Source organism: Lepisosteus oculatus, chromosome 15, assembly GCF_040954835.1.
Source record: "Lepisosteus oculatus isolate fLepOcu1 chromosome 15, fLepOcu1.hap2, whole genome shotgun sequence".
Lineage (NCBI taxonomy): Eukaryota > Metazoa > Chordata > Actinopteri > Semionotiformes > Lepisosteidae > Lepisosteus > Lepisosteus oculatus.
In genome coordinates this window covers 29,869,013-29,894,461 of record NC_090710.1, presented here as the reverse complement: position 1 = coordinate 29,894,461, position 25,449 = coordinate 29,869,013, and the positions used below count along the sequence as shown (strand labels likewise).

General features: G+C 37.2%; 1 protein-coding gene across 14 annotated transcripts in view; it reads right to left on the bottom strand.

Moving 5' to 3' along the window:
• dmd (dystrophin) overlaps nt 1-25,449 on the bottom strand; it is a 726,399-nt gene that overhangs the window by 457,501 nt on the left and 243,449 nt on the right. For 13 of the 14 annotated variants that reach the window (XM_015364174.2, XM_015364177.2, XM_015364182.2 and 10 more), the window contains exons 9-16: nt 21,779-21,913; nt 18,574-18,762; nt 15,611-15,792; nt 9,067-9,217; nt 8,344-8,463; nt 6,252-6,353; nt 4,312-4,419; nt 296-475 (exon numbers count right to left, since the gene is read on the bottom strand). In XM_015364174.2, coding sequence (XP_015219660.1) covers nt 296-475; nt 4,312-4,419; nt 6,252-6,353; nt 8,344-8,463; nt 9,067-9,217; nt 15,611-15,792; nt 18,574-18,762; nt 21,779-21,913 — 1,167 coding nt within the window. The remainder of the gene's footprint in view (nt 1-295; nt 476-4,311; nt 4,420-6,251; nt 6,354-8,343; nt 8,464-9,066; nt 9,218-15,610; nt 15,793-18,573; nt 18,763-21,778; nt 21,914-25,449) is intronic. The other variant, XM_015364184.2, reaches the window with a different exon arrangement.

Genomic DNA, 25,449 nt, shown 5'->3' with positions numbered 1-25,449 from the left:
TATTTTACATTTTATTTTGTCTTTCTTTCTGAAATATCCACACTGTATTAAATGGCTTTTGAGGAAGGCTTAAAGCACAATATCAAACAAGTATTGCTTGAGACAAGACATACTAAACAATTAGAACAGACAAACACCAAATGCCTGTTTCCATTCTAAGTTTCTTTTAGCACTTAGAGTGACCTTGTATGCTGCTGCTGTTCCCCTTGCCCAGGAGTGTAGTACATGCTCATTCAAGTGGAGAAAGGAAAGAACAGTAAAGGAAACAGAGAAAGACTTCATCCTATTTACACACCTGTGAGGAGCTCCTCTCTAAGGTCTGCACCAGGCTGTCCCATCGCTGAGCAAAATTCTCCAGACGGGCTTCCAGCTTTTTGGCTACATCCTTGTTTCGCACAGCTGACAACAGGTCCTGGCTGAGTGAGCACAGCTTGTCCATGGTCTGTCTCTTCATCTCCAGGTCCCCCTTCAGAATCTGCCAAGTAGGACCATCAGTCAAAAACCCATCCAGCAAGAGAACTGAGCCCATCAGCAATTACACCATCAAATTGTTTCATGGAGTAGACACGTCATGGGAGTTTACAGAAATAACCAGCCATTTGTTTCTCTTATGAGGTGCATTAATGCAGAGGTTAATTGTTTGTTGTTTCTTGTTTATTTTCTGACAGCATATTAGTGTTTGCAAAGCCAAAGTTATTTAGCACAGTAATGACAGGGTCAATAAATAAGATGAATGACTGGTGCTATAGTGCATTCAACCAATACTTTACCAGGCCCTGAGAAAAAGACAAAATAATAGTTTTATCCATAAATGGAAAAACGTAGATGTTTTTTTTTGTTTTGTAGTTTTAATTAAGCATAAGATTTCTCTGATTTCTGAGAAGGTCGTGTCATTCTTAAATGCAATGTAATTACTGTATTCCAATTGACATTATGAATATTTCATTTGAATGTTAATGCCAAAATGGATAAGCATAATAAAAACACTATTACAAGCACCATGTGCGTTTCAAAATTTGAGAAAAAAAAGCTTTAAAGATGTTATTTGTCTTAGGACTTTCAAAACATTTAAAATATAAGAAAGCAGTAGAAATGTCCAGCACTTTCAGAAATTCAACAGCATGTAGTGCAGCTTACAGCAGTGCATATAAGAGATACGGTAAGATAAGATCACTTTATTGGCCATATACAGTACAGTATATTCTTTTGCAGTATAGCTCAAATTAGAATAATAATTAGAATAAGAAATCAAACATAATTCAACATGAATATGTTGCTAAATAAGATGATTTTAATATGTGAGCCTCCTAGTTATACAGTAGTTGTTTTAATGTTGTTTTCCTGTGAAATATATATAATATATATAAAAAATATTTTAGTATTTCAGTATTGTAAAATAGTTACTGTATCTGCAGTACTTTCAGTAACACACAAATGAAGAAATAATATATTGTTTTAGTTGGGAAAAGAAGTAACTGCTTGACATTAGAACCACAAAATAAATTTATATGTGGATGATGGGAAACAAAATAAATATTATGATAAATGGCAGAGCCCAAAATAAATTATCCTTGGAAATATAATAGGGCACTTTCTTTTATATTTAGGCAAGAGCTGATTGACAGACATAATGTGCCACTATAAAGGATACTGCTGAATTCAGATTAGCTCAGGCAGCTGTCTAAAATTTAATGTTGTACAATGGCTCAATTTCCTCAAGAACGTAGAGAACATTACTCATGGTCTTTGTCCAGCACTGAGGCTTAAGAAAACTGGACTACTCTATATATAATCCAATGATTCCCAAAGCACAATGAGTGAAGATAAACCTTTTCAGCGAGAAACCTGTTCAAATACTGTATATTCAATCTCACTTCCCACATTAATTTTATAATATAGGATTAATTTAATGCTTGCACACACACTTTTGTATTATCATTTCTGTAGGAATGTTGCATTATGCATATGTGGGAGTTTATGGGAATTCTCTTTGTGTTGCCCCACTGATAATACAGCAATATGTACAGTATGTGCTCCCACACACACCAGATCTAAGGAGGAATGAATTTTATGTGATGATCCTCTTTCTAAAAGCATCCTAAAAGCTAATACACATATCAAAGGTTGGTCTTGAAAAGTATCAAAACACTGGGATGACTGTCTTGTGTTTCTGAACACATTCCACTAGAAGGAAATGTTTAATCCTAGGAGAACCCGATCCCAAAGAGAAAGAAAAGCTAAGCTTGGGGTCTCACAGGCTTGAAAAAGAAAGTAGAAAAACCATATGCATATGACCCAAGCCTAGGTTAAAGACAATATTAAAACTACCGAACTACCGAAAACTATTTTAAAAAAACAACGAAGGAAATCTTTTTTACAGTTGTACCAATTGCACAAAAGATATCTATAGGTATGGATTATACTGACGTGTAATAGCCTTGGAGGAACACTTTATTAATGACGTTGTGATAGCTTTGCATGCTCTTGCAGCCTACAAAAGCCTACAATGGTCTAGGACAAAAATGGAACATTTTAGCTCAGAAACAACACCTAGAAGGCATGAAATACTACAATACAGTATGCTTATAGAGTGACACGGCTCTGTTTGGTACAGCACGGCTATCAGGAGTAGCAGTAGACTATCATTACTATTAGTAGTAGTAGTACTAGTGGTAGTATTAGTGGTAGTAGTCGTAGTATGGAGACACTAACACACTATAATTAATTAGAGAATAAAGCTGTTTCAAATGCTGGGTACCTGTCTGTTACAGCATACAGTACAGTACATACTGTAGTACTTTAGGCAATATGAGTAATACAGTGTAATAACCACAAAACATAATTTCATACTCATGTCTCATTGGGAATGTGCCGCTGGGAGTATGTGGAAAACCAATGTACAATCTGCTCCTATAAACAGGTCACAGGTCTGCTGGCTTTAAATTATGAAACTATAGCTCAGTGAAATAAAAGGGAGAATTCCCTTGGGATTATGACAGGCGAGAGCGCTGCAGTGTGAAGTTCCTAGGGCACTTGGTAAACTCTAACAGCAGTAACGACTTGCAGGAAGCGGCAATGAATGACCTCATGTATCAGCCCCGTGGCAGGATCGTCAGGTCTGGAAGGAATACAGTGCAACTGTGGCTGCTAACATAAATAAGCATCATGGAAGGTCTATAAATATCAGCATGTGATGACTTTAATTCAAGTATCTGATAGAGGTGTCCCTAAAAAGCTGTGATATGCAGATCAATGGAGAACCATATGGAAAAGGTAGGGTCTTGAATGAATCCCAACTCTGAGGCTCATCTGGCGATGCCACATACTGTATACAGTACAGTGCTGCGCATGAAAGAACTGAGGTCCGTGTTAGGGAAAACTATCTTTCAGTGTGAGACCTGCATACACATACTGTAGCTGTCCTTAGCCAACAACAGTATTTCATTTCTCTGGGTACTGGACAAATGGAACATTTAATTTAATTAAATATTCCGAAACCTTCTGAACTCAAAAAAGAGATCAACGCCAATTTAAGAGCTGTATAAGGAACTGCCTATCTTTCTGATGCTGAAGTCAGGAAAATCTGAATGTACAGTATAACTTCAGTGAATGCTGCTCCAGATACAACACTGGTATCTGCCAAACAAAGTTTGGCAACAGATGATAAGTTCTGTACCATGGGTCACAGATTTGAAACAATTAAAGTGCTTAAATTCCTTTGGGAAACCATACAGATTTAAACACCCAAGAGTTCTGAATATAGGCTATCTTGAGTTCAACCCACAACAAACTGGATATACTGTGTTTGTGTGGTATACAGTACATCAAAGCACTATCAGCACTGGCAGCTATGACACTAAGTCATAGTTAATTCTTATGCACTTATTATATCAGAAAAAAAATCCTCTTTCAGATGTACCTGTAAGAAGTGAAAATGTTAATGTAAAGGCTTATGACTTAAGCACATTAACAAAATTTAAGAGGATGTAATGACAGGCACTATTATTCCTCAACTCCTCTGCCCTGCAACTACAGTACTGACACAAAAATCAATATAAACACACACCTACATAGAGGAAGGAAAATATTCAGCTCATATTGCTTTCTTTGCTTGCAGTTTTTGCTCCTAACAACTCTAAAATGACCCCTCTGATTTCAAAACTCAACCTTATTTTTCTTATTTTTCTAAAGATTTCCTAAGAAAAATTATCCTGTGAGATTTAGCGAGGATCAAATCAATCCGCCGCTTGGCAGCTCTTCAATGTTAGGAAAAACGATATGCCATTTATTATGACTTTTTATAGTGCTTACCGCTAATTTCCTCAGATTTGCCACCATCTCCTGCTGCTCTTTGAAACCACTAGTTTGGATCTTGTTAACTGCTTCTTCTTTTTCCATTAGCCAGGCATCAAATAGGCACTGCAGAGAGGAGAACATACAGAAAACAAGAAGGGAGAAAAACAATGTTAAAACAAATCTCCAGACCTTTTAACTTCTGGTACATAATGAAGTCTGCATCATTTCACAGTGTTTCCGTAAGAACAACCGAATTATGAAATATACAGAAAATCAGCACGTATTATGTGAATTTCATCACATAAACGTAAAAGAAGTTTCTGAAATTGCATTGGAGCTTTTATTGTCTCAAGGACATTACAAAATATATGAATGGCATTTGGCTAATTTATGCATCATCTAAGGTCGCCAGCTATATAATAAGCAAACTGTCCAATTTTAGGCCAGTTAATACATTAATTATCTAATTTCAGGCTCCAGATTTATTTAAATATTTGGACATCTCTTGGTATAGAACTCTGTACAAGCATATGAAATGAAGATACAGTATGAAAGTATATATATATACTGTAAATGGCTTTGTTCTCTAAGCCTTGTTTTAGTAATAGCAACACTTAAATAACAACAGTAGGAGTTCTTGTGTTAATGTGGAAGAGCCTCAAGCATCGATATGGAGAAAAATTCTTGTTTTATTTTATGCTCATAAAGAAAAGACAATTGATGATTTATGGTTCTTTTGGGGCTAGGACAAAAATATAAAACAAAGGACCTGATGGTATTTATGCTTAAGGAAATCAAGGGTGCTACTCATAAAACTGTAGCTAGTGTAGAATATTCCAGCTCCCACTTAGAATGGGATCATCGTAACCAAACATTGGAAAATTCCAAATGTAACACCAATCCACACAAAAGAGGAAATAATTGAACAAGGAAACAAGGAAACTACAGAGTAATCAGTCTTACTTCTGTTACTGGTAAAGTTACAGAAACAATAGCTAGAGCTCAATTAGAAGAATACTTAGAAAACACAGTCGTTTTTAGAGACAACCAACGGAAGCCTGGAAATGAAGATCTCGCCAAACTAAGTTACTAGAATTCTTCAAACAAGCAAATGTTTGATAACACTAAAGTATATGACATGACAGATATCTGTTTCATGACAGAATCTGTTTTATGACAAGTTCCCTCATTAAAGGATTGATTGCCAAATACACAGGAATCCATGATAAAATATGCACAATGATGCTCATGGTTAAAAACTGGAGAGAGCATATTACAGTATCTCTAAGGAGCATGACCTCTTAGTATGCAGATGTGAATCTTGGTGGGACACAAGGATCTATTTTCAGGGGGTAGCTGTTATTGATCTTTATCAACGATCTAGATTGTGGTATACTGTAGCTAGAAAAACTAGGAGGGTACAGCACTGTAGACACAAAAATGATTGTAGTGTTCTTGTAAATCTATCTATGTTCTCAACAAGACAACGTGAGGAAGGAATAAAAAAGCAAACAGAATGCTTGGGTACATAGCAAAAGTGTGAAATTAAAATCTAGGGAAGTTATGTTTAAGTTTGGTCTACAATGTACTAGTAGACCTCATCTGGAAGACTTTTAATTTTATTTCACCATACACCATACTCTATACAATTTTTGGTCACAAAGCCTTCTTCGGGTGTGTAGTCATATATGAGTCACCCAAAGCAGGCTTCACAGCCGAAACGTTGTGTTTTCTCTCTTCTCTATAGCTTTTCTCCACATACAGTAGATCTCCACATAGTCAGCCAATACAAGCCAGTCTCTAATGCTTTTGTTGACTCTAACAAGAATATTTCTAAACATGTTAGCACATCTCTGAACCTGCTGAGGCGACATGCCCCACCTCTTTGCTCTCTCAGTTTGTTAGTGGTTGTACTGTACATCCAGGAAGGAACGGAAAGCCCGAAAGCACCTGACCTGCTCCTCAGTGAAGTGCTGCCACTTGAGCAGGATTTCCTGCAGAAGAATCCACCGCTCTTCCGTCCACCTGCAGATGTCCGCCCATCTTTCTCCCAGGTGCTGAAAGCAGAGATCATTCTTCAGACAAAACCATGTACAGTACTACGAGACAAGCACCCGATCTCTTTTCTAATACTGCCAGTAAAGCTGTTAATGATTGGAACACAGAGTAATGTGAAGAAGCTGGTACAGTTTCCTAATGCTGACCTGCAACTTAAGGACATACTAAGGCAGCTCACAAGAGCGAAAAGGCTTTCTATTTCATTTTAATTAGTGTCTTTTCTCATGAGAACATCACTTATATCCATTTTTCTAATAAAAAACCCTGACTGAAATGATGGCTTCATTTTTAAATTGGTTCATTGTTAATATGACAACATTTTTTACTTTTCTTAAACACTTACTGTACAGTATTGCCATAAGGGAGCCTTCAGACTCAATGAGAATCACTTTTCTTCAACATTAAAACTCATTTTAGCTATTTTATTCACACCTGAAGAAGGCTCCATGGCCAAAACGTGTTTTCTTTCTTCTTTTTTTTTCAGCATGGAATACACCTATTACTTGTTCCTTAATTTTATATGCTGTTACTGTATGGTCTTCCTACAATGGCAGATATAGTGGGAGAACACATACAGAATTTTCTGATTAAAATATCATTATTGATGACTTATATAAAACTGGTAATGGAAGATCATGTAACATCAACGGAAGATGCTCAACTATCACTACTTTTCACTTTTACACAATCCTATAATTTATATCAATCACCCTCTGCCTTACATCCTTATTTATTAACCCTGAAATTAACATAACATTCAGGAAGAAAGAGACAACTTCCGTTCATGCTACATAGGATGGGAAACAGTTTATACAAGTATCTGTTCATGGTGCTTTGGTTTTAATGCACTATAACTCTCTATTCTCTGTTATTGAGGTAGTTGGTAATGGAGAAAGAAAGACTGCATTCATGGTTTTATTTTGGTTTGTGGCCCTTACAACTGCTGTACCAAATTTCTTTACTTCACTGGCAAAAGGGGTATTGGACCTCTCTGACTATCATTATGAACTAATGATAACTGAATATGTGCCAATATGATTTTAATCCAGTACTAGATGGATCATGCAGTATGACCCGTCAAATAATTGCACGTCTGTTGCTCTTTTCACATGTACAATACATCTGACTGTGAGCTAGTTGATGCTTGGTGAGTGCTTAATGCATATGTCTTATTAATGTAATGAATTGTACTCTAAAATGAATTTTATTGTCCCATCCTAACCCCTTTTTGTTTTAATTTTGGGATTTGGACATTCTGCCATTATTGAACTATTAGACAATAGTTCTTTGAGACAGCATATCTCTCTAACACGATACATAAAGAAGGTCTGAAGAAACCCTCAAGACAGTGGTTAAACAGCCTAAACCCTTTCAAGTTACATTTTAATACAAACTGAACATTTTGAAAATCAAATTTTTTCTAATCAAGGTTCAGTAAGTAGTCCTTCAATTTTACAAGATGCAATAGAAGGCCTCATTAGGAGCAAAACCACACAATTTTCTACACTACATAATTTCTCTAATTTTAACAAATGCAGTTGGTGTAAAAATTAAAGACCTGGAATATAAATCAGAACTCCACGAGCACACTCTAAATAGCTATTGTTCTGAAACAGGACTAGGAAAGGTTTTTTCTGAAACAGGACTAGGAAAGCAAAGAAAGGAAAGACTTTTTTTTTTGCCAGCATTTCAGACATGTTTGTTTGACATAGTGTGAGGCAGAACTATTTTTTCTCTTGGGAGCAGACTGAGCTATGTTGTATCTTCAAGAATCTGCATCATTGAGAGTTTTGGAAATGTTGTCTAGATTAAGATCCAGACATCTGACCAAGCAGGGGAATTTTGGGATCAGGGGGAGGGGGACAAAGCGAGTGTGGTATTTAAAAAATGCTTTGAAAACCATTGGGATTAAAATCAATATCCAAATGCAGAGAATTCATCATGATAAAGATCTAAGTATTACTGTATGTTGGTATGAAGAGCCAATACCTGCAGTTTTTCCTCCAAGGCTGCGGTGGCGCCATCTTCACTGTTCTCATCCACCACGACAACCATGTGGGTTAATGAGTTGACCCTCACCTGCTCCATTTCCAGATCTTCTTGGAGTAACTACAGAAAAAGGCAATGCCATGTACACATTAAAATAAATGCACATTGTAAAGGGTTGGCTAATCAGTGGGGACTCTGTGCTTGGGAAAGTAATAACAAGACTGCACAATTACAATTTTCAGGTTTAACAGTTTTATCTGTCATGTGTTCTACTGTATCTACAGCAGTGCCATTTTTTATTGAGATTCCAAGTCATAAGAACTCAAGAAAATAAAGAAGGAATAAAACAGGGGAGGCCATGCAGCTCATTTTCCCTGTTGGGCTGGATATATCCAGCACATGATGTGCAAGACTACGTAATGTCATCTCTCTAGCAATCTTCCATTGACAACTGAGTTTCGAGATCATATACTGTGCATTGCATGAGCATAAAAGACACGGGCATTGGGAAGCTCATGGTAGTGTAAGAGTTGGTGTTCTCTTTCTGTCACTAAAAGGAAAGGATGGAGTACATGGTGAAAGCTTGGCAGTAAATGTTGAACTGAAGACATTTCAAATTTCTGAAAGCTAAGATGATGCACCTCCTATTTTTTCCCATGTACACTGATATCAAATTGCCTTCAATAGACAGTGTAGTCGAATGAGAATAATGCACAACCATACTTTGTGTTCTTCTACTTGGTGCTTAATATCTTCCAGATCTGGTCCAAGGGGCTGTGTCTCCATTTTTTTGACCCTGGACTCTGTCACCGCCAGCCAATCGCTGAGCTGCTTCAGCTGCTGATGCTGCAAATCCATTAAAACTTCATGTAGCCTGAGGAAAGGAGGTGACAGGCGCTTATATTATGAATTAACTCATGTCACTCAAAGTGCACTGACTTTTGCATACAAACCCTAAATAAATGCAGTTCAGCACAGAATTTGAAGATTAATTTCACTGTGGTGCAAAGAATGTCAAACTTGGGATATCAGAATTGGAAAAGCAAGCAAAAATATTCTCTCAATCTGAAAAGTACAGGGATAAAAACATCCCTTAAAATAATTATTTATGCCTGCATGGAAGGCAAGCTTATTAAAAGAACACTGTAACTGGCATGTTTGCATTCCTGAAATAGATACACCTATTATTGAGGATTAAGGATTAAGTTATCAAGCTTTCCTTGAAAAATTAAATGAAAAAATAGTTTTGGATTCCCCAGAGAAAACAAAATAATATCTTGGCTTATATTTACTATTAAAGGTACATCATAGCCACAGAAGGAAAACAGAATAAACTACTGTGAAATATGTCTGAGTAAATATCCACATAGTGAGACAAAAATTATATAGGTAATTACAGACTACAGCAGCTTTAAAAACAATAAATTTAAATAAGTCACTATTCAATTCTTTAATTTACTGAACTCAGCAGTGTTTAGGTTTTGCTTACATTCTGTGCAGAAATATATTTAAAGAAGACTTAAATCTAACACCCCCTATTCATCAGGCAAATAACTAAGAGGGGAGTTTTATGGCATGTTCTATGACATAACTTAATTTCAGTAAGTCCTCTCCCACAATTTATAAAACTAAAGTCATTCCTATGTGAAGCTGTTTGTATCTTCCCTTAAGGAGCACTAGTACAGGTTAATAAAGGCAGCCTGCTGCCCTTATATGTCAAAGCACTGACATATTCATGATACCTTTTTCCATAACTGAAAATGCACGCTTATATTTTTCTTCATGAGAATGATGTGCTCTATACCCTGCTTGAAGTGAACTAATGTGCTCTTTTCACATCCAGACAAAATGTCAGACCACATGTTGACAAAGCCTATTTAACACAGCTGCCTCTATACATTTGGCTACCAGACAATGATGTATTTTACACACATCATCATTCATGTTACATATATTTTTATAAACTAAGCAGTGGTCCATTGCCCAGTGAAGTACGTTACAGGTCCTTCAACTCTGTCACCTAATGATATTTGTCATGGCCCAGGAAGACCTCAGTCTGATATTTTCTAGCCCCGTATTACTCTGCAGCTACACAGTTCAGTGTTAAATCTCCACTTTGAAGTTGATGGCGCTCAGAATGTCAGAGTACATGATGGGTGATAGGGATTCCATCAGCTGGAAAGGGAGCGACAGATGACTGAAGAACACATCAAATTCTAGGACTGTATTATCGTGAGAGGAAAGGGGATGATTGAGCTTTCTGGCACTAAGACAAGCGGGTTGTTCATTTACAGACAAGTCCGCCTGAAGGCCGAGGCTTTTTTCACTCTGGACAGCCAATTCATCTCTGCCACCCCGACAGCGTGGCATTGCAGGAGCCACCGATAGAAATGGACATCGGGAATAAAAGAGTAACATTTCACAAAGAAGTGTCAGTAAATCAGTCGAGTTTGGTTTTGAACCACGGCATCTAAAGAGGAGCAGTCAACTTAAGGCAAAGAGGAGCCTTAGTAGCTCAGAGAACAATTAATCCACTTGGCGCTAATTAAACGTGTGACATTTTATTAACAGTGCATCACTTTTGAGGAATATCTGCTTTGTATGATTATACAAATAAGTATAAAACAGAGGGAACTTAACCAACACTTGTTTATCTCAGCTGCAGCACTGTAAAATGCAGTACAGTAATAAAGAAAAAAACAACATACAGTAACAACTCATGCTATCTCTAGTAGTACAGTAAGTCACAAGAGAAGTGAAGCTTATTTGAACTCTTTTATAATAACCTTATTTTAACCCTTTATTAACTTGAAAGTTTCAGCAGTAGAAATAGTCTATAAAATCTGAATCTGGGCTTCTAGCCTGGTGGTATTGCAAGGTACTGTCAAAAGACACCAGGCTGTGGAATCAAAGGAGATGCTGGTCAGAGCTCAGTTCCCGGAGAACCACATGTTAATTGTACTCAGCAAAAAAATGAATCTTGGCAAAATTCAAGGTGTATGCTTTGCAAAGCTTTCTTTAGAAAGTTTGGAAAAAAAACACTTTTTTTAATTTCACCACACGTGAAAAAGGTATTTGTTTCTCTTGAGTCAGGTTGCAGCTCAGAGAGAAAAAAAAACGAATCACTATTCTATGAATGTAAATCACTGATAAACCGTTCGTATGACAACCTAACATCATCAAAATACTCATCATGGGTATATTCAGCATAGCCACAGACAGACCTCTGGGAATTCAGGGTCATAATGGAAAAAGCTGTGCAACAGCTATCAAAACAAGAACTGTTGAAATGCACAAGCATGTCCTCTTCTAATAGAAAAACAAAAATTCAAGCCATAAAAAGTTATACTGTATACAAACTTTATACTGTATATAAACAACTAAGTAAAGGGTTAAAGCAACATAGTTATGAGTTGAAGTCCCACTCCACTACTAAATGCATCACAATAAAGTAATGTGTTCATTCATGCAGCTTTAAAAACCATAAATAGACAAAACAATTTAATTTAATTTATCTTGTCTGTTAGATAAACTGAAATAATGCAGTTAATCAATATAAGTTTAGAGTGGAAGCACATGCAATATTCATTTTTCAGGGAGGACAGGATCGTACTGATTACAGCAGTTCCATGTGTGCCTCCTGGCCAAATATAACAATGCTTTCTCTGCTCTGCTTCGTAATCAGCTAAAAAAGGTTTCATGAGGAGAAGCTTATTCTTTCATTCATCTCAGGGCACTCTCAGCTTCCCTTTGCCAGAATATCATTTCACAATACACTAATTTCACAGAGATTTTCATACTTTTTCCATCAGAAAATTAAATTATTAAAATGCACTGTTCACTGTCCTGCAGGAGTCCAAATTCTAAACATTACATTCCACCCCATGCTGCCTTATTAATCTTGTATTTGGACAACATGCTTTTTCCTGGAGGAAACTGTCAAGAAATCCACAGGACACAGCAAGTATTATGCCGAGTCTTATTTTTAACCAGACTCCTCTGAGAATACAGATATTTTCCTGATAATTAGCAGTGCAAAGATGAGAAGGCAAAAATCAACAAATATAAAACAATGAAAGGTCCATTAGCTATTCTAATTAACGCCTGTCTGTCTATCTCAAAGACAGCAGAAAACTGTTTTATTGGGGTTGTATGCACATTATGTTTTTAAGAAGTGTTAAAGTATATGATTCCAATCGGGCAGAAGAGCCAGTAGTAACTTCATATGCCTCATTATCTTGTGGTTCTAAAGCCTTACTTTTGAAAAGACTTATTGATTTCATCCTTCAAAACACTGTGTGAAGAATTTTTGAGAGTGGTTTTATATGTGTTAAGCTTGTTTGGAGTGCTGCAGATCTTGAAACTTTAACAAGTGTACTCTATATGCTGTACTAAGAAAAATAAACAAGTTTCCCTGTTTAATAACTGCATTATACAGTATATGAGGATAAGAATTTACTGCAGATATGACTTCTACAGGAACCTCGTTTAAAATACTATGTACAATTTTGGTCCACATATTACTAAAAAGATACTGTAACTCTAAAACTGGAACCATAAGAATATAAAAATGTTTGGTACTGTAGATGGTAGCTAACTGATCCAACGATCTGACACCACTGTTTCAGCTTCAACAACATGGCTGGGTTGCTTTTCCAGAAACCGTTGTATAATGATAATGGACATCACTAGAATGTATTTTGTTGCTGTTTGATTCCAGAGCAACAATATATATTTTTTAAGTGGAGACCAATATGTTGCATAATATCTGAAATGAGGTCTTACTTTGTATTGTGCTATTTTAACCTACATAATGGTTTGTTTGAATTGATTAAATTGATTAAAATTCGGTGTTTTGTATTACATATGCTGACATTGTTAAATATGTAAATTATTTGCTAACATAAAAAAATAACTCTTTTTCACAGTTGTTTAAACTTCAGTGTTTTCCATTTTGCATTTATAGCTTGTTTTTGCTACCTATGTGTAATACTTTTGAACTTTCCTTCATTAAACTTAAGCTTCCAGCTGTGTACAAACTCTAGAATTTTAGCTGCCTCTTTTTAAATTTAATGTGCTGCTTTTACAGTGTTCCTCTTATTTCAGGATCATCTGCAAATGTGGTTAGTTTGCAAACTGTATCAGAATCTAGATCAATTAATACACAGTAAATGAGAAAGAATAGTGATCCTAGTACAGATCCCTGGGCTGGTCTTCTGGGACTCATTTGAGGAAAGAGTGATCATATTCATTCTAAGGCTCAATAGAAAGGTAAAGGAAGTAAGAGGTAGGAAGGGGAAGTGCATTTAAAATTGAGAACAGGGGGCATTTTTTACATATACTGTAGTGTTGAGTAAGCATCTGGAACAAGCTACTCAGCTATGTTGTGCGAGCTGATACCCTGGCTTCCTTCATGAAATAGCTGGATGGGATCCACCAATCCATTGGCTAATAACAACGAAACAACCTAGATCTGCCGCATTGCCTCCGTCGCCTGTCATCCTTCCTTCCACTGTCATGAAAGTGAGCCAGCGTTCTAATAAATGATGAATTTCATTCAATCTTATCCGAGCAACAGTGAAATCATTGTCAGTTAAGGCAATTCTCTTTCTATTTGATTAGCAGGCCTCAGGGCAGCGCTTTTAAAAGCTGCTTTTTGTTCTTTAGGCCCATGTTCTGCAACATTCCGTCCTTCTGAAATGGCAAGAACACAACAGATTCTTTTTCTGACAGTTTGTGCTAAAGAACTTGTTCCCATGAGCTCATTTCCTCACCGTACTTGTGATGCCCTGACGAGCTCCACTGCTCCTGCATCAACTCCATCAAATTCCACGGCGCATTCCACACGCGGAAGGAGCTCGTCAGGGCCATCCCTAACGAGGTCAGGCTGAGCTCATAAGCCTCGTTAGGGAACCTCACACAATATTTAAACCATTCCACCATTTCCATTACTACTATGAGCTAGCATGGTTTACCACATCTTCTCAATATCTCAATATCCTTTAGCTTTCTCACTTTGTCATCTACAGTAGTTTTCTGCATTTTCCAACTCTATCCTTGGTAAGATCTCTGCAGTGAAGCCTGTGACCCCAAATGTACTAGCAACAACTTCAACTGTGGTAAATCAGCATCTAAAAGAGTAAGCTACAAACTAGTATCCTTTAGGTTTGTACAGATCTTGCAGCATGGATAATAATGAACTTAGTTGAAAAGCAACATGCTATGAGCTTTTTCAAAGAAATCACTGCATGCATTTTTATTAACGTAAAGTAAACGATTGGATCTTGTATATTGAAAAAAGTTAAGATCTCTAATTGTGAAAATCGTGTGAACCGAAGATTTCTGCATGGGCAAGGTTTGAGTGGATTTATCTTGCTACTGTCGGCAGAAGTTTGCTTCATATCTAAATAAAGCCAGGAGGCTGGCAGTAAAAATCCAAGAAGCCTTTCTACTTTCTCTTGGATTGCCTTTGTTTGTTTTCACCCATGAGGAACACATCTAAGCCCATCCAGGTGCAGCTGACATTGAGCTTGATGCATGAATCCAACAAACTTGCCATCAGCAAGAAGCTGCTCCTCAGAACAACAGTGAAAACAAATGATGGCTGCATTTCTAATACATGTCTCTGGGCTCTGGAGCAAAGGAGAGGAGTGGTGATGATACTGTAGCTGCTTTCCCATCCTTGTTTTTTAATTAACACACAGCTACTGTAAATTAGAGGAAAGAGGATTTTGGCAAAGTGGACCCTTGAATACATAGGTTGGCAGGAGGTCTTTCATACATACAATACAAGCTACTACCAAAACAAATAGTAAAAAGCACATACTGCCAAAAAGATAATTTTTTAATAAGGTATAACTGTCTTTCTGTACTTTTATTTACAAGAGAAAGATTCATGATCATCATGAGGAACAATGATGCTCATTTTATTTTTCTTGATTTACTGTGATAAGAGGTACTTTTCACTGATGTCAAGCTGTAAAGATAATTATTTTCTCCACTTATAGAAAAAAAGACACTGCAGATGGGGCATTTCCACTCAGGCCTTTGCACCAAACATCACTGCAAGAATTGTACTTAGAAATGTAAGTAACTCAGCCATCTTTATTCTTCATGATTAATTGTTTCGGTTCATGATACTAATGTTCTGTATTTTTGTGTTTCAACAGGTTTTATTAAAAAGACAAGTAAATCCAATTCAATGCCAGTGGGGAAAAAAGTATATTGTAACATTCAAACAATAGCTTTTAATAATTCTGTGACATACTTGCTTTGCCTCTCCATGCTGGTGACCCTAAGATGTTCCCATCGAGTGTTGAGGAGGTTCATCTGTTCTCGAACCTCATTCTCCTCATCATCAGACAACCTTCCCTCCGACAGTAACTGGCTCCCGGCTTGCAGCACCTTCCCCACACTGCTTTGGTGAGATGTTAACTCCATCATAAATCCCTGAAACATCAGCAGAGATCAGCAGCCATTAACACATCCCAACACTGGAGCAGAGCATGCAGAAAGGCTACATTACAGTAATTACACACTAGAGAACTGATAAATGTGAACAATCTGCTTTCATAATTACTGACATTTAAATTTGTTTTTCATACATGTGCACAAATGCTTTTTGCACCCAGTATTTAATTATATATGAAGTTTGTGTAGGATAAAATATATTTTTAGTAGTGAATCAGCATATCAAACATTCAGAAGCATATAGTTCACGAAAGAGCGATTTTAAGTCTTTCTGTGTGTAGCAGAGATGTTTTGTGAATAGACCTACTGTATCAAACATTAGAACAGTTGAGCACACGGCTTCATTTCCTCCCAGAGTAAACAATAACTTGCACCTGCTATTTCCAAATGTGGGAAATAAAACTTTAAGAAAATATTTGAATTAATTTAGATTGAATTGCAGCCACTCTAAACGTCCATTACCATGACCTAGTTAAGGGAAGGACATACCATTTGTGGACTGAGCCATTTAAAGAAAGATGGAGATCTTAGTCATAACAGGTCACTATGACAACATTAAAGCAAATAAAGATGTTTCCAATATAAAAGTCTCCAAATAGAAACTGCAGAACTTGCTTCCTTCTTAGTGGTTATAAAGCTTTAACATTGCAAGGAAACTTCAAAATCCAGACGTCTACAACGAACTTTCACAATCATTAAGATTTAATACCTTTTCTTAATTTAGGCAGTCAGTCTTAAGTCTTATGTCTGCCAGTGCACCGCGTAGCCATATTTCTTCACTTTCAACAAATAAAAGAATAACTTTTTTGCTGTAATATCTCAGTAAATCAGACCCCTGAGCCATCTTAGGCAGCAGATGATGGTCCGCATTGCAAATACAGAGCTGTCTGTTGATAGTCAAGTAGAAGGCAGCTTATGGCTGAGTTTTAATTACTTTGCTGAATGAACACCAGAACGTGTAAATATAGCAGCACAGATATAAATGTTTTAAAAAGTCAGCAAAGAACTGTGTTGTATCCATAGATATGGGCCTGAGTAATAAACTGTAATGGGCTTCAGGCAACTGAACCCTAAGACACCAGGAAATTGATAAAACTCATTCCCTCCATTCACGCTGACAGCTGTATAGCCGTAAGCATGCAGAACTATGGAGGGTGTGCAATTCTGTTTACTAAATACTCATTGATTAACAATAATTCAGCGTAAACAAGAAACATTGTAAATCAGAAATTCAGCTGAGATTAAAATATTGATTCAGTGTTGTATGTCAACTTGTTACATTCTGTATTGATCTCAGACAATTATGAAAACATGATGTCAATTAATATGAGCAAATGTCCCCAAAAGCATAAAGATCTGAATCCTTGTACATTGTTCCATTAGTTATATTGCATTCCCTTTTATCATTAAACATGTACAGATACGCCTGTAACTACAGTAACTATATATTCAGATCAATATATATCTTTGTAGTGCAGTTTGTTTCAACTGCATCTGGATAATGTTGCCTTGTAAAGTAAAGACACAGTTCGTGTTGTGTAAGCAATGACTTATCAGCAGTGCCATCTCCTTTCCATTTAGCAGTGGTTATTAGTCTTTAGTTAAATATATAATTGAAACAACATGAATTCACTGTTTAACTATAATATATCCATTTAAGCAGGCTAAATAAGATCAGCTTTAGTCATTCTGAACATACTAATCGAAAGTATACAAACTGATTTTTAATTACTTTTGCTTCTTGTGCAATATATCTATTTAATTATTTAAATGTGTTGCACTTCTCGTGAGTTTCTGTGATCTGGAATGCATTACACAAACAGAACAAATTTAGGATAAAGGATGTAGATTGCAGTTTTTTTTTCAAGTCCTATGAGAGATGTGGTTAAACACTTTAGCCTTTGACCCAACAGTTGTGTATCATCTTAACTCTGTAGCCACAGTTGTAGTCATGAGCCTAATTCATTAATACCATCCCCCCTGCTCCTTTGAGGCTGCAGCTATTGGCTGACAACAGAAGGACCTGGTCTTTAGGTCTTTACTATACTGCTGTAAGTCTATTTGCATCTAACAATTAAAACAGTGGTCTTCAACCTCCTTGCACTCAAGGGGGAAATTAACCATGATGAGTTCCCATTACATCAGAGATGGGCCAGTGAACAACAGATGCTGGCAATTTAGAAATACAAGTCTACAACAACCCATATAAAACAGTTAAAACAAACCATTAAAAAGAAGCAGAATCTCTTTTCTCTTTCTCAGATTCTATACAGACCTTTCAATTTATGTGGTATATATTTCATTATGTATTATATGCATTTAAAAAAAAAACAGAACAAAATACATTTTTCACAAACCAAACATTTTTCTGGACAATCCGTGAACACTGGATCCCCCGTTCAATTCAATCATTTAAAACAGGAAAATGTGTGAGTACTTTTGTTTATTAAAATTTAAATTTAATACTTTATTTCTAGGTTTCTGTCATGTTTTGTTTGAGGTAAGATGCTTACCATTCTATACAGATGAGTCACATTCAAATATAAGATATTAAACGTGACCTTAAAATTATTTTAAAGGATTTATATTATGTACAAGGTAAGGACCAAATAAAACACGTTTAGACGTTAGTGTAATGGTTTTCTGTCCTTGTTCTTTATGGAGAAAGCCCAAGCCCTTTCTCATTATTGTGGGACAGGAAAGTGCCCCATGTGGTTCGTTAAGAAACTTGCACTCTCTGTCTGTCCTCTCCTCTCTCACCTCATGTGTGTGAAACTGCTCCTTGACCTCCTCCACATCGCCGGAGATGTCGCCCTGAGACTGCAGCGCATCCTCGGCTGACAGCAGCCACGTCAGCACCTCCTCCAGTGAGCTCTGGTAGCTGTCCAGGTGTCCCTCAGCCTCCATCAGCGGGCTGCTAGCCGACTTGTCTTCGGGGGCTTCTGCTGGCTGCAGAGCAGGAAATTGAGTGGGTGTTCAACAATTAGGAGAATGTTCAGGCTGTCTCACTACATTAACGAATCAATAGCACAGAATACCTCCAACACTATGGATAAGTCATTTTAAAAAAAAGGAGGCAGCTGGGCTGAGAAAACTGTAAATTTACTACAGCAGCCAGAACACCCACAAATTAATCAGGAAGAGGGAAAAAAAACAGATTTGAAAACTTACGTAACATAAAACGTACTGTACCTAAATAAAAATGTTTTTCTTTGGACAAATTTATCTCCTAGTTTGGCACTGTATCCTATGGGCAGTGGTCTTGGTACTTTGCATCCGCATTGATGGTTTCCTGATTGTATCAGATTTATTCAGTGTAACATAGCACCTGTTAGTATAGTCAAACACAGCAGTTAATAATCTACAAACCCTATTCTGTTGTAGTGTAGGAAGACCTACGCACTTAGTAACAGGTGAATTACCGAATAAGCGCAATGATGCCAGTGTGTATTTTTTTCATTTTTTTACTATATGAATAGTAAAATTAAAACAGAAAAAGCAAGCGGTACCGACATCATTAGCTTTGCAACAAATTCTCAACTGACTGAACTACTTTGTTGAAGTTTGCTACGGTACGTGTAACTTTTCAAACTATGATTCTAAAAGATAGTGTTTTAAGTGAACTACCAGCAGCCATATCACCCTGCAACTCACAACTGGCAACCCACTGAAGCTCAGCAGGTGTGAGCCTGGTCAGTACCTGATGGGAGACCTCCTGGGAAAAACTAAGGTTGCTGCTGGAAGAGGTGTTAGTGGGGCCAGCAGGGGGTGCTCACCCTGCGGTCCATGTGGGTCCTAATGCCCCAGTATAGTGACAGGGACACTATACTGTAAACAGGCGCCGTCCTTTGGATGAGATGTAAAACCGAGGTCCTGACTCTCTGTGGTCATTAAAAATCACAGGGCGCTTCTCGAAAAGAGTAGGGGTGTAACCCCGGTGTCCTGGCCAAATTTCCCATTGGTCCTTACCAATCATGGCCTCCTAATAATCCCCCTCTATGAATTGGCTACATTACTCTGCTCTCCTCCCCACTGATAGCTGATGTGTGGTGAGCGTTCTGGCGCACTATGGCTGCCGTTGCATCATCCAGGTGGATGCTGCACATTGGTGGTGGTGGAGGGGAGTCCCCATTACCTGTAAAGCGCTTTGAGTGGAATGTGCAGAAAAGCGCTGTATAAGTGTAATCAATTATTATTATTATTTTTATTACTAGAAACTGCAATCCAAACACACTCAGCCAAACCAATGCACTAAGAGGAGGAGCAACTATTATATTCAGCCTATTTCTTAAAAACTAACAAAAATGACATAATCATGCAAAATCTAATGCTGTGACAATGCATTGTTAAATGAAATCTACAGTATGTGAAAATAAACCAGAGAAACCGTCACAGTAATTGGAGTGTAATACCAAACTGCAAAGGATTAAAAGAAAATTAATTATCTGTTTTTTTTTATATATCACGTCAGTTATGATGTTTTTCTAATTATTCACCAGAATGTATAAAAAAAACACAGCTTCAGATTCTAAAAATACACAATATATTATTGTTCTGTACAGTACATACAAAAAAAGACCAAAGTATTGTACCAATGTATAAAGACCTACTGTATTGAGCCTATGGACATATCTACATTGTCATCATGTAATTGGACATGTTGAGACAACTCCTAGAATCCAATTGTGCTCTAGCCAGGACACATTTTAGGATTTTAATTATAAAATACAAAATGGGACATAACCTATCAACTTTGCTGAAAAACCCTCAGGCTTTCTTCATAGATTTGAGAACAATCTATGCCTCATTGAGACTGTCAATGGAAAGTGGAGCTATATTAACAATAACCGTTTATGAATATTAAAGGACTTATCCTGAGAAGATGAAAATACAAAATACATGTCAATCTTATGAACTGCCACTTTCAATCATTTCTTGTGCAATGACCTTTTTACAATTTATCTCAGTGCTGATCTCTGATGAAAAGAAGTCTGTTTGTTCCCAATTCACAGAAGAAAAAAATGGTTGATTGTAAAATTTTACTCTTGTGAGGGGCATGAATATTTAGCATTCAACTGACTATTAATACATGAACAATCCAGTCAGATACAAAATCTCATTTCCATGAATGTCAGGATTTTGCATCCCCTGGGGCTGAGAAAAGGAAAGGTTTTTCAATCAAAATTAGCTCCTTCAAAATGGAATACAGCTTAAACATGACTGAATGGCACTGGAATGATTCAGCACATATCCAGCGAACTTCAAGGGCTGGATATTCTTATTATCATTAGGAGCGCTACGTACAGTATATCATGCCGCAAGCAGAAGCATTTAATTTTTACAGGTTTCAGAATGCTTCAAAAGTTAGCTGGTCAGGTTTCTTGAATAAAAGGTTAATCAAGAGACAACTAGGAGAGTTAATTTTGGCACAAATAGAGCAGATTTCCTTCCACAGACTCTTCAGATTTTTGGTTTTGTTCCCCTTGGCAGAACGAGACTGCATTTGTGCTGATAATAATGTAATTCCACAGCTTTGAAGCAGTATGTGTAACAGGTCTCACAGGGTAATATGAAATTTTTGGGGTGGCAGCACACACCAGGATTTTCAAGAGTGTTAAAACTGACAAAAAAAAGAAGCAAAAACACATCATTGCACCTGACTTACAGCAATAATGTGCTCACCGGGTTCAAAGGACGAGTTAGGATTAGTCAGTTGGTCCAGAGTTTTACATTTACTGCAAAGCTTCTTAAGGTAAAGTGACAGTCACTTGTTAAATCCACACAATGCTCATGGCAAGTCAAGATGTCATTTCTAAAACTTAAGAATTAAATATTATAAAGAAAGTAAATGTTAAATGTATTTTATGAAATTATGATGAAAGTAAATAGATTTTAATTGTATTCAATTTAAAACAGCCACCTACAGGAAAGAGAAAGCAGAAACACAACAATGAAAAAGACAGACCTGGGCAGTACACCGCCGCCTCTTTTGGTCAGGTGACTGGACATAAGCAGCTTGTGTGTAGGCATAGCTTTTGTAGCGCGGCTTAGGAGAGGGAGAGGGGGTGCGCACATGGCCCTGTGCAACACTGACTGTGATCTAGGAAGCAAAGATCGGAAGAAGAAGGACAAGAAAGAGGAAAAGGAAAAAAAGAACAGGCAAGGCATTGATAAACCTGATGACAAGAACAAGAAAGTATCATCCAGGACATTAAAGAAGGAAAAGAATGCACAAAGTCATGTAGCTCGGGATAAAGTAAACAGCTACTTGCCAGAAGCCAAGAGAATCTGTAAAGCTCTTAAGAATACACAGGACTCAGCATAGGAACAGGATACAAAATTGACCAGCTGATGGATTTTTAACATTTAACACAGTCCATACTAAGACAATTCAATTTCTTAAAGCTCACACACCCTTCAGAATAAGATGTACTGTACAGTACTTTACGCTTACAAATATAAATCTATAAAATACCGTGAGCATCAAAAGAATCTTCTTTTAATGTTTGTATGTTTCCAGAAAAAAATGGATTTTGGATATTGATTAGTTTTTGCCATCATTTTAATGAATAGATCATTTATAACTGACTGTGGTACACTTGAGTGACTACTGTATAAGCACTGAATGGTGACAGAGTTGATAGGACACAGAGAATGAGGTGATGTAATCTGTTAGATGTGAGGCCTGGTGAAAATCAATATGACGCTTTTATCAAGAGAACACCTTTTTGTCATTTCTATGTACAGAAAGAGTAACACCTCAAGCAGATGCAACAGAAGTGGAGCCAAGTAGTCTTTAGCAATTAATCAAGGTTTTGTACAGACCAACTTAATGGACATTAATGAGTGAGGTGCAGATGTGCAGAATGATAAGCTTACTGTTGTATTAGACCAATTGATGAGAAGGCCCAAGTGTGATCTGGGCAGGAAAGTCTAGTCGCTACAGAAAGCCACTTACAGTGACTGATGGCAGTTCTACATTGATCATTTCCTAAGACCTCCCTTGCCGCTCTCTCTGTGTGCTGTTCCCGACACGAGATTATTTCAGTGGGACAAGTTGCAGTTCTTTGTTGCACAGCTTTCTTGAGAATGTGAACTTCATGCTATGGAGGCTCCAACTGCCAGACTCGAGCGCCGTTGAACATTTATGGTTTGAGCTGCGATGATGTGTGGTGTCCTGGGCTCACGGACCCCCCAAAAAATGAGACAAGCATCTGCAACCTGCTGCAAAGCCTATAGCGCCAGTGAGTTGCGTGTGATGTTTCAAGTGGTGGCAACAGATACTACTATATTGTGACTTTCTTATCACAGGAGATCCCTGGCTCTTCAACACTGCTCAACCCTGTTTTAATCACTATAATGGATTCACCCTTCTCTATCCATCCATTTTTTAAGAGCTGGAGTCTGTCCTGGCCAGCAACAGGTGCAAGGCAGGATACACTCTATGTGTTTTTGGACTGTGGGAGGAAACTTTAGCCCCCAGAGGAAACCCAAACAAACACGGTGAGAACATACAAACTCCACACAGACAGCGTCCCAAGTCCAGAAGTGAACTCAGAGCCCCAGGGCTGTGAGACAGCAATGCTGACCACTGCAGCTCCGTGCTGCCCTTCACCTGCATCATGTCTGTTGAATAAAATGTTAGTGCATGCGCTATGAACGTACAGTATTAGATCTTTTCTGATAACATTGTGAATTTAATGCAGATCAAATTGCTGCTTTTGATGGTGGTTAGTACATACAGTAAGTTTTAAATGACAGTTTAATAAATTTTTAAATGCTAACATATAATCGCTGCAAAAAACAGCAAAACAATCATACAGTGCAAATGTTGAGTTTGAGCAAGATATGTGGTTATTATTCATGCTGCATTCAATTTAATTATGCATAGAGTACCTTACAAAAGTAATTATTTGAACAGTGACGATGATAGTGATAATAAAATATACAGTACAACACAAAGTTAATTAAACTCACAAAAAACAATGGCTGAATAAAAGACTATTATGAATCAGATTTTTAAAGTACAGACAGCAACACAAACTCATCTTCTCCAAAGACTGGATTTCAATCAGTCTGGCTTGAAGCCGCAGGAACTGACTGCTTTCTCTGGTTTATTCGGAAATATATTCCCAGAATCACCAAGGCTCAAAGAGACCTCCTGCATTTGCACTCTTGCAAACATTATATTAAAGTCTGCAAAGTGTTGCATACTGTATCTTACAATTTACAAAGGCAACACTACAGTGACAGTCAGCGGGTGACACTGCTGTAATGTACAGTATCAGACAACAAACACAGAAGACAAAATCAAAACTTGCTGACCTTATGTTTTCATTCTGAATAAACTATTGATCTACATCAATGAGGCTGTGCTACGTACAGTATATTTAAGCACCAAGACAGTATGACTTTCCACTTTCTAGATTTAGAAGCTTAAATACGGAAATATAAAATATTACCCGAAGAAGGCTCCACAACCGAAATGTTGTGTGTCTTTTCTTCTCTTTTCATCATGGAATAAACCTTTACTTGTTCCCTTACAAAAAATACTACTACTTTAATACTTAAAGAAGAGATGGCATCTTTTGAATTTGTGTCATGTTCAGCTTCATTTAAGATTCCTAATTTACTGCACAAATGGTACATTTATTAAATGAGCTCATATACTGCATTTGGTAGCCGTCATAAACCAGAAAATTATTGTTTTACTCCCATTACATAGAGTACAATTGTTGCGTGCTTTATAAATCTAGCACAATTTGCATGCACAGACTTGCTCAACTGGCTGAATAAAATAAAATTCAGGCTAATTAATATTCAGTATGAATTAATTGGGTATTTGCATAAGGACCCACTGGCCAGCTAGCTGAGGGTCCTAATCTTTATATTGAAGGCGGAAAGTGGAATCACAGTAAAATAGTAAGGTCACATACAGTAACATACAGTACTGTCTGCATAACCCAAATGCCAGGACCCTGATATACTAAAGATAGACAAGCCTGTACAGTATATTTCTCAACTGCTGGGAACTGTATTGTACTTTATGAAGTTATATGCATGTACTGTACATGTTAAACTACAGTATATTGCTTTCGTTTCAAAATACACCTTTCTTTCTATTCTTTCATCCATGCCTCAGCCTCATCGTTTAATTGCTCTAATTCATTAATCCTTTGGCAAACTTGTTCAATATTTATATATACATTTTCCAAGTGTAAGCTACATCACGTGCAGTAGCCAGTAAAGCAAATGAAGCCTTGCTAGACACTATAAACGCTGTTCTTCCGGTATTCATAAAAAACTGAAACGATTCATTTGAATACAGTACATCTCTGTGCCCTTTTTTTGTTTCACAAAGCACTGTCACACCGTTAGAAAGAACAGAGCTGAGTGGCACAAGAATCAACATGTTGTGGTGCAAGCCGTGCCTCACGCCACTTGCTGAAAACATTTTCCAAGCTGCAGAAAGACTTGTTTTTTTTACTCCTATGCAGATTGTGAACAAATACGTGACAAAAATGGTTAGCCTAATCCGTGTTTTAAAGCCCATTTCCACAGAATTATCACGCAGAGGACAGAATGAAGCACAGAACAGTAATAGCTGCTAGTGCCAAGCATTGTAGGGCAGATCTC